This window comes from Drosophila teissieri, chromosome 2R (assembly GCF_016746235.2).
Source record: "Drosophila teissieri strain GT53w chromosome 2R, Prin_Dtei_1.1, whole genome shotgun sequence".
Lineage (NCBI taxonomy): Eukaryota > Metazoa > Arthropoda > Insecta > Diptera > Drosophilidae > Drosophila > Drosophila teissieri.
In genome coordinates, this window is record NC_053030.1 from 17,237,373 (window position 1) to 17,250,828 (window position 13,456).

Genomic DNA, 13,456 nt, shown 5'->3' on the forward strand with positions numbered 1-13,456 from the left:
TATTGATAATATACCCACTTTCCTTTAAGGGAAATTCAAAACATTCATTTGCGTTGTCAACTCGCGCGCTTTATTTCATTAACCTTAGACTTATGCTACGATGATGGTGAGTAAAATTAAATAACAAATAAATGAATATAGAGCTTCTCGCAGAACAGCGTTCCGGTAAATTCGATTGAAATTGCCTTGTCATTTTTGAGGTTTCTTACACGTTAACTTTGTCGATTTTTGGGGTATCTTAGGTGGATACTAGATCCCAAGCATTTTAGAAAAACCTATGTTTTTTCTTCTTCTTATTCTCCCCCTCCGCCGGCGGCTGGGGATCCACGGAAACCTGACGCCTGGGCAGCAGAGGTGGCGGAGAGACATCCCCATCTCCACCAGCATCTCCTCCAACTCCATTGGCATCCACGCCATTGGACACTGGCGATAGTGGACGCGGTGCCCGCAGGATCGAGGTCAACGGTGGCACCGGAGAGTGGCCATTGCCATTCGCCTCCAGGCCATCCTCCTCGATCCTGTCCAGTCGCGATCCATGCACCGAGGCCAGCTCGGAGGGAGTCTTCACCTGGGAGCCGCCCTCATCCCCCAGCTCGCTGGCCATGTTCATGCCAATGGTGGCGCCCACCTTGGCGCTGGCCATCTTGAAGTGGTCGCTCAGCTTGATCTGCACCACATTGATGAACATGGAGGTCAGGGCCAGGCCGAACATCAGGTAGATCATGCTGACCATCACGTAAAACGGATTACCGGGCACCAGGTCGCCGAAGCCAATTGTGGACATCGAGATGAAGACGTAGTAGAAGGCATCCAAGGGGGTCCAACTGGGCTCCATTATGAGAAAGCCGAAGGATCCCAGCAGGATGTACGTAATGAGTAGCAGCGAGGCCACCGACACTGGCAAATTGAACTCGTCGTCCACCTCGAAGGTCTCTGGGTACGGCGATGTGGGTGTCTCCGGGTGCGAGGTGCCTACCGATCTTCCGGCCTCGGCATCCGCCTGCGACTCCTCGTCATTATCTGCGCCAGAGTTGCCGAAGAACATGCTCGGCCTGCGGATGGCCATGTCGTACATCGTGTTGAAGCCTGTCATGGCGCTCCGGATCTGCTGCTGCTTCCGTATCCTGCGGCAGGAGCGGGTGTAGTACATCCGTCGCACATACACCCACAGGAACTTGACGCAGCGCGTGAATAGCTTGCCCAGGTCGGCCAGCACGATCAGGAACATGGGGATGCCGATGATGGCGTACACGATGGTCAGGGATCGGCCCATGCCCGTCTTTGGAGTGATGTGGCCGTAACCTGGAAAAGTAAAAATCATTGGGTTTAATAAGGTAAAGAAGGTGGAGTGATTAGATCTACATGCTAATATATAGATAGAAACTAATTAATAATTAAAATAATAACAACGATCATTGGTTTTTTCTGATTAAGCAGTTATGGGTGGTTATGGGTCCATTGTATCTATCCCATTACCTATGGTAGTGATCACGGTCCAACAAAAGATGAAGCAATTGACAAAGTTCCAGGACTTTTGGCCCGGATAACGTCGTAGCCCCAGCTCGGCTAAGTTATTCAGTTCATCCTCGAAGCTGCGCAGCTTCTGGCGGGCAAGCGACTTCCAGTCCTCCTCTCTGGCAAAGATACAAATGAATCACTCACTGAAACTGGGCCACCACTCTGGGTCGCTGGTACTACCTCATGTTGTGGCTGACGTCCCACAGTCTATCTATGAAATCCCGCTTCACCTTGCGCACCTCGCACTTGTATATATTCTCCGCGGCTCCTTCCGTGTACCGGAACAGGAGTCCTCCGAATCCCAAGAGCATGGCCATGCAGATGAGATAGGCAACGCATCTGTTGCGTAGCTGACGCAGTTCCTCCACCTTTTGGGGATAGTCCAGCTTGAGGCGTTTCCATTCATGCCGTGCTTCGAGGCTGAGGTGGTAAAGAAGACTCCTGGAAGCCAACTTCTCCGGCTGCAATTCTGTGGACAGATCAGTGATGTCATCGCCCTTGGCCTGAATCTTCTTCTTGCGCCTAAACATATTTTTCAGCCGCTGCCAGAGGGTAACTTTGGGTTTCGCTTCTGGGATGAGTTCCTCTGGCAACCGGGATGGATCCGCAAGGGACTTTGGAGCTGTATCCGGCTCATCTGCAGTTGTTTCTTTGGGGAGGTCTTGAGGTGCCTGTTCTTTCCTTTCCAGGCTGCCCGATCGCTTCGGTCTAAGCGGACGCTCCAAACTGGAGCTGCGCTTCTGCGGCTTCTCCTCCTTATCAGCTAATCTCAAGCTGTGACTCCGACGCACTCCCTCGGCCGTTAGGATTTGCTCCGCCAGGGCAGCCTCCGCTTTTGCCGCCCGCTCAGCTGCCTCCATGTACTTTTGCATCAACTCCGACTGCTGTTCCGCCTCCGAGATGCGAGGTTTTATCACCTCGCTTCTGGACTCGCCCACCTCCAAGTACTCGTGCTTCCGCAGGATCTCCTCCCGTTGCTCCGGAGTCTTGGATCGTCGCTGGGGTCTCACGGGCGACAGCGAGTTGTTGCGACTCACAGAGAGCCTTTCCGGTGGTTTTGGTTTTGGAGCTGGCGATACTGATGGAGGCGGTGGAGGTGCTCCGCGAATTGGGGCAGCCACAAAGCCCTGAGGAATCTTAGGTGCTCGGGGCCGCGGTTGAGTTTCCTCCGCCGCATCGGCATCGGAGGAGCTAAACTGGGTGGAGGACTCTTCGTAGCCGCTACTTCGATTGCGACCCCGAGTCTTTGGCGCCTCCTGCCGCTGCAGTCGCAGGCTGTGGATGAGACGGCGACGTTCCTCCTCGTCCTGCGGCAACTGGATGCGATCGCTGAGCTTCCGGTAGCTCTGTAGGAGGCGCTTCCGCTCCTCGTTGTCCAGCTGCTGGCGATGGCGCATCTTGTGCTCCCGCTTCTCGCGCTCGAACAGTCGCTTCTCGGACTCGAAACGCCGTCGTTCGTCCTCAAAGCGCTGCAGATTCTGCTCTAGTCTGCTTAGGGTATCGTGTGTCTGGCCGAGATTGGGAATGGGCCTCTGCTGTTGACTGCTGCTGCCGGTGGTCAGCTCACTCTCGCTGGACTCCTCTTTGTGCCGCGGCGAGGAAAGGCTGCGATGCTTGATCAGATGATTGGCATCCGGACTACTCAGCTTCTCCGCCTCCCGTGGCTGCGACTGACTGCGCGCCGAGGAGCTGGCAAAGGACTTGTCCCGCTTTCGTAGGATCTTGCTCTCGTGGGCAGAGAGGGTGCCGGGTGGTCTTATCTGCATGCGCACCATCTGCGGAGACGGATCCGGCGGGGCATCTGGACTGGCATCATCCTGGAGCTGGTTCGCCCCAGTGACGGGCGTCTGCTCCCGGTGGCTGCGACCCAGGCGCCTCCGATGGCGCTGCTGCTGCCTGGCGTCCATCGGCTGCTCCATCTTGTCCAGCCGCAGCCGTGTGCTAGTTTCGCGATCTATCTTTGTGCTCGTGCTCATCATCTAGCCATCTATTAATCTATTTTTAACTACCAAACGAGGCGTTCATATTTCGTTTATGAAAATATGCCTTGGGTAATTATATCACTTTCGATTGCAATTTCGTATTACAAGTAGTTTGCACTTTTTCAAACTTTAAAAGTATACCCTTGTCAGAGAATTTTATAAAATATATGGCTATATTATTTATTTGCATATAGAAATGTATGTATATGCTTCTTTCGACGTCGCGACACGATCCAATAGATTTGGCTTTTATTTCTCGCTTCCTCGACCACGGCTGGCATCCAACTGCTCTCAGCAGTTGGAGAAAATTCAAATTTTCATGTTCAGTTCGGTTGTCTATAATTTTTGTAGATGTCTCAACAGCTGTTCGAATATAGCTGTGTCAGCTATATATAATGCATCCGATGATGTGTGGGACTCTCTCTTACACAGTGTTTTATGTTCTCTTAGTGAATATTTAGTGCTAATTAAAAAGCACCAGGAATTTGTGCTAGTTAAACTCATTTGTACTCATTTGGTTGGGTAACATACAATATTACTTTAAACTATTTTTTAACATATGACGTTAAATGAACTTTGGTTTTAAAGAAATTCTTTAAAAAAATATACCTTTTTATAAATGGGGCGTCAGGGTTTAATTATAATTAACAAAGTCTCTGACTTTAAATAGTTTTAATACCTTTATTGCAAAATACTTTTAAAAAGTCCGCCTCTTAGGCCAAGTGTGACCGTATAGTAAGCAAACGTATATACTAAAACACATGGCCACAGCTATCGATAAATCGATGAAGAAATTTGATTTTCTTCCGTCTCTAAATATTTTGGTTGATCGAAACGCGCACGTGTTCTTGCGTTTAATATCAAAAATATTTGAAAATGGGATTTGGTAAACCTCGTGGCGGCGGTGGCGGCGGCGGAAGAGGATTCGGAGGAGGTGGCGGCGGCGGCGGACGAGGATTCGGAGGAGGTGGTGGTGGTGGTGGACGCGGTTTCGGCGGCGGACGCGGAGGTGGCGGCGGACGAGGATTCGGAGGAGGTGGACGTGGTGGCGGCCGTGGAGCCTTCGATTCTGGTAAGTGAATGAAATACGTAAACTATCCCTATACATAACTAACTGACCACCTAAACAAAACTAAACATAACTTGGCCACTGAAAACCCTCAGTTAATACAGATTGTATGAATAGAACTACCAAAACCACGTTGTTCACTTATATTTTAAATAGCCAAGCCGTTATAGGCTATAATCATGTGCTAAATATAAAAATATTGGCAAAAAACACATCTGGAAGTGTCTTCTAGGTATATGCTTTCTTAATCGTTTGCTACTTTCAGGCACATTGCCAAATATTCATTTCCGCTGTTACTTTAATAGTTATTTCTTATTTCTTTAATTATAGGTCCACCGGAGAGAGTAATCCCCTTGGGCAACTTCGTTTACGCCTGCCAAAATGACCTTGTGTGCAAAGTTGACATTCAAGATGTTCCGTATTTTAACGCGCCAATTTTCCTCGAAAATAAGGAGCAAGTAGGCAAAATCGACGAAATCTTTGGTACAGTTCGGGACTACAGCGTGTCCATTAAGCTGTCGGACAACGTCTACGCCAACAGCTTCAAACCAGATCAGAAACTCTTTATCGACCCTGGAAAGCTGTTACCGATCGCCAGGTTCCTGCCGAAACCCCCGCAACCAAAAGGCGCAAAGAAAGCCTTCACAAATAACCGCGGCGGTGGCGGCGGTGGATTTGGAGGTCGAGGTGGCGGCCGCGGAGGAGGTAAGCTAATGAATTTCATGTTTTGCCAACACAAAGTTCTAACTTATGTTTCTCAACAGGTGGTCGCGGTGGTGGCGGCGGACGAGGTGGAGGCGGAGGCGGTTTCCGAGGAGGAGCTGGTCGCAATGGAGGAGGTGGAGGTGGCGGCGGCGGTTTTAACAGAGGAAGAGGAGGCGGCGGTGGTGGTGGCGGTCGGGGTCGGTGGTAGTTTTCAGTATCAGATCCTAATCAAAACATTTAAAGTGTACAATCAAATAGTTGTACATGTCCAAATAGTTTTTAAGCAAAACCTCATCATTTGGGTATTGTTCGCTGACCAACCAATCGAATATTGTACCTTAAATGATACTAAAATAAATTTTCCTAAAAATGTACATCATGTTTAACTGAGAACTTTAAGTAGGGTATAACATCCGCTACTAATTTGTAATGTAGGATTTATTTTTAGAAAAGAAAAAGTTAATTGAACTTTAAGTGAAGAAGAGATAAATAAATCCAACACAAAAATTGTCAGATATATTATCATTTGTGAAGACAAAGTTAATTATCGATGGGATGTCACACATTCGCTCATTTTCCAAGAAGATAGTAGTTCTCACACTAATTACAGTTTATCACAAATGCCAAAGAGCTGAGATAATACAACATTGAGTGGAGCGATCTTTAGACACTGCAACTTTTCAAATGTACGATAAATGCATGAGTAGATTATATGGTTGGATCACTATCATCGTCTAGGATTCAGGGAATAATGTATCGAATTTATGAGAGAATCGCACTCATTCGAATTCCCTTGAAATTTAATGAATTCTTCGAGGTTTGTTTAAAATGCCCAATAGTGTTTGGTATGGGGGTTTCCTTCCGTTCGATTCATGCAGATAATTTGTTCAATTTGCAGCTGTTCTCGAAACGAAGAAACTTTTGTGTAATTATATGTGCCAAAAATTGAAAATAATTTCTTTTTGGCTTCTCATATTTTATCTTTATACCCTGACTGACGTCATTATTGGCATAGAGCATTTCTCCACTTCCAAAACATGAATAAATTAAATGTTTTGTATAATTTTCATCAGATACTTCCCGGAACCCCTTTAGATCCACTCCCCTGAAACGTTGATGACGGATCGTATTCGCTTTTATGGAATTTCGCTGCGATTTTGTATTTGTTTATTCTCGGCCATTTCATTCAACATTTCCGAATTGCCTTCGAGATTTGTTTTCCATTTGGGCATGCACCAATTTCTATAAAATTGTCGGCCTTTGCCTCCAATCGTCCATAGAATGGTTTTAGTAAGCGTTATTTTAATCGCACCAGCAACAGTTTTATGACTCCCCATGGGGATTATGAAGTGTTTTCCGGTTTATCGATCAGATCGAAATACGGATTGCTTCGCACATAAATCAATAAGAACCAGTCATTAGAAAGATACATTATTTGGATATCTTACAGCTCACTCAAGTGATTAATTGGTAAATATTTTATGGTCTCATGGGTGAATTGTGTAATATTTTTGTGACATCTTGTGCTTAAAATTAGCCGCGTACTAAATATAGTGAGCTTAAATATTCAGGTGAGTCACCGCAGACCTCCAAAAAGACTCTCGATTTCAAATTAAGTGCTAGATCATAAAATCCCATAGAGAAGTGCTCCTCAGGCGTTTGTTTTGTTTATATCTGTGCCAATTTTGACAAGTTGATAATGCTGAATGCACTCAGCAGAATTTGCCATCCTGTTTACAAGGCAGCAAATTGTGTCGTCGCATTGTGGCAATAATTTGGCAATTTGTGTTAATTGCTTGTGTGTTGATGTGGGTGCAAAGTTTTCCACACTTGCGGATTTATTCGAATTTCCCACTTTTTGGCTGTTGGAAACTTGTCAAAAGTGGCGACGTACTGCCAGAATTTATTTACCAGAAATACACTCGCCATATTTCCATTTATCTTACTGAAAGTTCAACAAGTCGGCGTGACAAACATTAAATTTAGAACAAATCCAATAAGCGAGACAATCGAATAAAGGGGGCTATCAAACCATTAACTCACCGCATCTTGAATGTGAAACATAAATTCTTAAAAAATAACAATCATTTAAATTATGATTAAATACACCCCGACGATTTGTTCGGTCGAAATCATTTCCATTTTCATGGCATGTTTATGGTCGTGAAAAGTCTTTTGCAATTAAAAGTGAATGTGATTAAGAATGAGTAGAGCGATAATTCGGGGAAATTCTTTCTTAAGGTGAAATTGCTTTTGGTGAGCTATTTACAAGTCTCAATTGAGAAAAGTGACAGTATTTCAAAGAATTTCGAATCCTCTTGAGAAATCTCATAACTGTCTGCACGAGAAGAGACACAAATTTCGTATCTCACAAATGCCGACGATCGCAAAAATATGTGAAACTATTTCCATCATTTGTGTCACAAATTTCGTTGGCTTAACAATGAAGAAAACACAACATAAATAGACCGTCTAGCGTCCCAAGAAGTGATATGTGTATATGTACATCTTATCTGCGTGGGAGTCTTTGCACTGGCAATACACTTGGATGCCACCGAAATTAAGCAAGTTCGAGGAGGAATCTTCTAGCTCTACTCACCTATGGTCGTGTAAATGGTTGCGGAGTAGACCATGGCATCCCAGAAGGACCAGGGATCCGTATTGTCGACCATTCCAGTTCGCAGCAGTGATTGTACCACCGTGGGATAGGTGTTCATTATGCGCAGCACCTGACCCTCGAACTCCAGTTTGGACAACTGAAAAAACCACAAAATTATTGATTATCTTGACATCAGTATGTAGCCCTATTTGGACTTACCCCGCTCAGATCATTGGAAACCTGATGCATTTCGTTAAAGAAACTCTTTTGCTGATCCTGCACCACCAGCTTTTCCTGATTTGCGTGACGAACTGCAAGGAAAAAAGGAGTTTTTAATATGTGGCTATAAATCAACGGCATTTGGTGCGTTGAATTCAGAAGTTTTCCATTGGAGTGACCAACCCATGGAGAAGCTCCCGATCCGGGACTCCTCCATCCGCCCGTTAATCATCTGCAACTGGACGTCGGTTGTTTACACGACAGATTGTTCCCCTCGCAGATGTGATTCATTCAGAATCAAGAAATAGGTGTATCTGTGTACCTACACTGGTAACAAAATTGTAACTTAAATATTTCAGTTAATATCGAAAACATTTAAGCCAAGGAATATAAATTATCTCTACTCCAAATCAAGTTAAAGCAATAGTTCAAAAAATCTAGTTCTGTTACTTTGTTTGAAATTTAATTTGAATACTATAAATATTGATTGTTTTTTCGAGTGTTCCATGGACTCGGATACCGAAATCAGTCGTCTGCCAAATTGATGGGGATGTTTTTACGATTACAATACAGCGCAGGTGTATTTATTTGAATCTCTGGAAACTGAACTGTTTACTATTTTCCAAACAATTGCCGAAGAGCTTGATAAGCAAACAAGCCCATTTAGTGCACTTCATCATGCGGATATCTTGAATATCTTTTCTTTTTCGGCTGTAACTTAATGAAATTGTCTCTAGAAGAAAACTAATGGAACCATTTTATCTCCAGGTAGTTGATAAGCGAATTGAAGCTGGATTTCAAGGGTTATGGCTCTCACCTTCGATTGTGCGGAAGAGGACGGCACCACCGACGTTGTATAGAGCCAGGATGAGGATTAGGAAGATGTGGGTGAACCACCGGCGCGACCACTTGTACATGCCAAAGGTCATCTTCTCGCCGAAGCTCAGGCCCGACTTTGTGATATCGAGGAAGCCCTCGTAGCCCTTGGTCATGAAGTTTCCGTATCCGAAGGGATTGGCCACTGGTGGCCAGTAGGGGCCCTGTGTTCCATTGCCGGTGAAGTTCGTTTGGGCCGTATAGGGTGGCTGGGCACTAGGTGGCATCGATGCCTGGCTCATTGCCGAACCGCTGGTCAGGTTGTGGATATTGATCCTGGGCGGGCGGTTGGCCCGTCGGGAGGGCGGCGGAGTGCTGGGAATGGGTGTTATGCTCTGGGTCTGCGACATGGTCGATTACTTGGGAATCTATATGGATTCAAATTGTATTTCTAACTGATATTCACAAGATTTCAAAACATTGGGCACTTTATAGTCATTATTCAAGTTCCGTTCGCATATATCGTGGCGGTTGTACTTATATATTTGTATTATTTTTAAGTTTATAAGTAGAAATGCCGTCGCGATTCCAAGGCGCCGCGTATTTATTTCTTCGCGTACTTTTCCCGATGCTGGCTGTTCTTTTTCTCCCGCTTCCGACCGCCTCGTTCCTGAATCCAATGCGAACTGAACGGACGCCAAATATTTTGGCCAACATCGGTGCTGTTGTCGCTGGGCATAATGCTCTAGTATTTGTATCAGCCACGAATCTCCGGCTGCCGACTATGACGACATCGAAAGTCATGAGCTCACAAGCCTTTCAACAAGACCAAGAAGAACCAACGGATCTCAGCGTACACTGACAAAAAGAATTGTTTATGCATTTCATGCAATGATTAAAATAATGTTTCTTCTATAAAAAGGTTAACCATCGTTTGAAACTATCATGATCCACAGCATTTGTTTATTATTAAATACATTAATTTTTATCAGTGTACAACCATGATAATTGTATCATTACATTGTATGTGTTGGGTTCTCTAGGCCGATGCCAAAATTCTGAAATCGAGTTTTGTTCCGTTTAACGCGCAGTTCTCTTATCTCAAATATTTTGTTATATTGCTATATTTAAATATGTTTTCTCATTAGCTTGGCCATCATTAATGAGGTAGACATTTTCCTCACATAATTTATCAGCGTTTTCTCGCTTTCTGGCACTTAATAATTTGCATAAAATTAAAAGAACGGACGGTATTAGTCATTCATGTCCGGCAGTCATTTACCTTTTCATAGAATTATGTCTAATATTTTCTGCCGTTGTCATTTTGCTTACACTTTGGTGAAGCACTTTCTGGGAAATGCTTAAGAAGATTTTGAATAATGAAGAAAATAAAACGATTTAAATGCAATTAATAAATTTATACACATTGTTTGTTTAAATGTGTTTTGTATTCTTGCTATTTATTTTTTTTACCCATTTGTTTTCTGTTTCTATTTATAGTTTATTGTGGCTGGTGATAAGAAAACAACTCAAGTAAGAGATTTAAAAGGACTCAGGGGGTATATATATTCGAAGAACATGTTAAGGCTTCAGAGATCCATCTTAAAACCCGGTTTTTAAAAAGTTTTTTATATTGTGCTAATAATTGTAAGTGTAGTACAATTATACATCATTTGCAATCGAACAACATTTTCTATATAGAATAATATGATATTTCTATGGTAAAATTATACCCTACATAATTCTTTTAAGCTCAGAAAAGATTGATTTTGAAAACCCTTTTTTAACGGCACAGCCAAGCAATACTTATGTATTAACTATCGGTATAAATCAGATATGGTAACACCGCAGGTAGTGTTGGGAAGCGCCTAAATGTATATGTTCTAATTGGTGCGCTCACATATGTACATATAAACTATTAAATTGGCCATCACACAATATAGAAAATGGAAGAAAACGAGACCCGATCGGAGGCCAGAGACCCCACGGACCTGGCCAATGGTAAGACAGCAGCACTGGGTGCCTGCACAGCCGAGTATTAACCCATAACTCCAACGGCAGGTGAGGATGACGCGACCAGCCAGCACAAACTCAGTCACCTGCAGAACGAGATGCGCAAAATGCAGAACGAGTTCAACACGCAGCGGGCGAAGATGCGGGAGCTGTACATCCAGAAGGAGGCGGAGGTCAGCCAGAGCCAGCAGGAGCGCCGGCAGCTGCAGGCGGAGCTGGACGAGCTGAAGACGCACCTAATGGTGGCAGACCTCAAATCACAGAACGAACTGCAGCTGAAGGACCTCAAGGCACAGGAGGAGATATCCTCGCTGCAGCAGCTAGTGCAGGACACCATTGAGGAGTCCGCACACTACAAAGGCGAGCTGGAACGGCACAGGCTTGAGCTGGTCAAGTACCAGCAGATTCACCAGCTGGCTCAACAACCACAAGCCGAGTCATCCGGCGGAATAGCGCCGCAGGTGCTAAATCAGGTCAAGAAGACTCTAGGTTCTGTACGCAAGCTGGGCACCGACTCATTGAACAGCAGTTTTCAGCAGGACGAGGACACCCGGGCATCGAGCAAGGGCAATGGCAAGCAATACGTATGTATCTGGAACTAATCTTTCAATTATCAAATTAACTGAACTTTCGAACAGGCCCCTGAGGAGGCGGAGATGATGCACTCAATCGTCGAGCAGCTTCAGGAGGAAATGAAGGCCCTGAAAGTGAAACTGCGCGAACAGGACGAGCAACTGCAGGCCAAGTCGGCGTCCGATGAATCCGCACTGCACAAGTCTACGTCAATGGACGTCGCCAATAGCGCCTGCGAATCGTGCAGCTCGGCAGAAAAGAAGTCCGAAGAGCTCAGTGCGCATATAAACAAACAACAGAAGCAGGTGGATCTGCTGCAAAAGCAGCTTGTGGAATCACGGGAGACTCTGGTCAAGGAGGCAGCGCTGCGCAAGGATCTGGAGGACCAGTGGCAAGAAAAGCGGGAGTCCCACAAAAGCGAAGTACAAAGCCTGCGTGACCAGGCCAAAACTAACGAGCAGCGACTACTGGACATGCAGCAAAAGTTTCTCGAAACCAAGGACGAGGTGATTAAGCAGATCCAGCGCGTCACCGACGACCGAGAGCGCGTCAACAAGCAACTGGAGACATTGCAAGCGGACAACGACTTTTTGTCCGGCCGCTATTTGGCCACGTCCGAGGAGATCGACAACCAATATATCAATCTGCCCAACACGGTCGTTGATCTCCACGAGCTGATACTGCGACAGCAAAGCGAGTTGATCCAAGCACGTGTCAGCAGCGAATACGAGCGACAGAAGTGCACCAGCACTGAAGATGAGATTCAGATCTTGCGGGCCCAGCTGGAGGAGAGCAACAACGAAAGGCGGGCCTACAAGCGCAAAATGCAACTAGATATTAAGTCACTGCAGTAAGTTAGAGCCTCTGTCGAGGATGGTGTACACTTTGGCTAACGTTTTAAATGTCTTCCCAGGGATCGGGTGACGGAGCACTTGGTCACGGTACAAGCGCACGAGACTAGCAAAACCCAACTGGAGCGCAAAGAGGCTGAGCTAAATAAACAGCTCTCCGAGTGTCGCGTGGAGAACATTGAGCTGCAAGAGGCCAATGTAAGTTATCATATTTAGTTGTCACAATAGAACCCTCGCTAACTAGGTCATATTACAGGAAAAGTATGCCAAGACAAACGCGGACTACAAGACGAAGATAAAAACACTGCAGGAGGAATTGTCCACAATGGAGACGGTTCAAAAGGACTTTGTCAAACTATCTCAAACTCTTCAGGTGAGTGCGATATAAAAATGTATGGTTTATTCACTTAATTAATTACATTGTGTTGTGCCACAGATGTCGTTGGAGGAGCTGCGGCATGCCGACACGGAGGTGCGTTGGCAGGACGACGATGATGTGAACAACTGTCCCACGTGCAATGCCTATTTCACGGTCATGGTGCGCAAAATTCATTGTCGGCACTGCGGCCACATCTACTGCGATAAGTGTCTAACGAAAACGGTGCCATCTGGACCACGGAAGCGAGTGGCCCGAGTCTGTGATATCTGTCACACGCTGCTCACGCCAAACACCGCACCCTATTTCAGTCAGGGACAGCCGCCCCAGCAGCAGCAAGGCCAGCAGCAGCAGTCCAACTAGGCGCTTTGGGCTCCAAGCCCAAGTTATTATGTATTATGTGTGATTAGTTGGTATCTCCCTGAACTCTATTGCTCTGTTTCTGTGCTCCGATATTACGATTACGATCCGAGGTCAAACCTTTTCAATGCCGCACTGCGTATGCGCGTGTCATTTCCACTTTCCATTTGCCAATATCTATTTCCGATGTTTCTGTACCTTATTTTGGCTCTATATAACGTAAGCGATGAGTTGTCTATGTTAGCTTTTGTCGTAGGTATGTTTTCATAACTGAATTTAACTCAAAGCAAATATACAAATAAAAAAACAAATAATGTTTGTTGTTTATCGCCGCACATCTCTATTTGAACTAACTTTTCCTGCAATAGAGATATT

General features: G+C 45.3%; 3 protein-coding genes across 4 annotated transcripts; 2 read left to right on the top strand and 1 right to left on the bottom strand.

The window, feature by feature from the left end:
- Positions 1-38: 38 nt before the first annotated feature.
- Positions 39-9,577, bottom strand: LOC122612167 (TWiK family of potassium channels protein 7). 2 transcript variants are annotated; one of them, XM_043785600.1, is made up of 4 exons: positions 8,910-9,577; positions 8,093-8,184; positions 7,874-8,030; positions 39-1,302 (listed from the first exon to the last, which is right to left on the bottom strand). In XM_043785600.1, exons 1-4 carry the CDS (start codon positions 9,316-9,318, stop codon positions 266-268), a joined length of 1,695 nt encoding a protein of 564 aa, XP_043641535.1. In that variant the 5' UTR covers positions 9,319-9,577; the 3' UTR covers positions 39-265. The 2 variants fall into 2 exon arrangements, with proteins under 2 accessions (XP_043641535.1, XP_043641534.1); XM_043785599.1 differs by lacking the exons at positions 7,874-8,030; positions 8,093-8,184; positions 8,910-9,577 and adding exons at positions 1,477-1,634; positions 1,699-3,793 and having other exon boundaries at positions 41-1,302.
- On the top strand, positions 4,328-5,645 carry LOC122614191 (probable H/ACA ribonucleoprotein complex subunit 1). Its single transcript, XM_043788712.1, has 3 exons — positions 4,328-4,572; positions 4,900-5,274; positions 5,334-5,645. Exons 1-3 carry the CDS (start codon positions 4,377-4,379, stop codon positions 5,480-5,482), a joined length of 720 nt encoding a protein of 239 aa, XP_043644647.1. The 5' UTR covers positions 4,328-4,376; the 3' UTR covers positions 5,483-5,645.
- Positions 9,578-10,770: 1,193 nt separating the features above from the next.
- LOC122614781 (rab GTPase-binding effector protein 1) lies at positions 10,771-13,408 on the top strand. The gene is made up of 6 exons (XM_043789433.1): positions 10,771-10,909; positions 10,970-11,505; positions 11,560-12,344; positions 12,408-12,543; positions 12,602-12,718; positions 12,782-13,408. Exons 1-6 carry the CDS (start codon positions 10,855-10,857, stop codon positions 13,082-13,084), a joined length of 1,932 nt encoding a protein of 643 aa, XP_043645368.1. The 5' UTR covers positions 10,771-10,854; the 3' UTR covers positions 13,085-13,408.
- Positions 13,409-13,456: the final 48 nt, after the last annotated feature.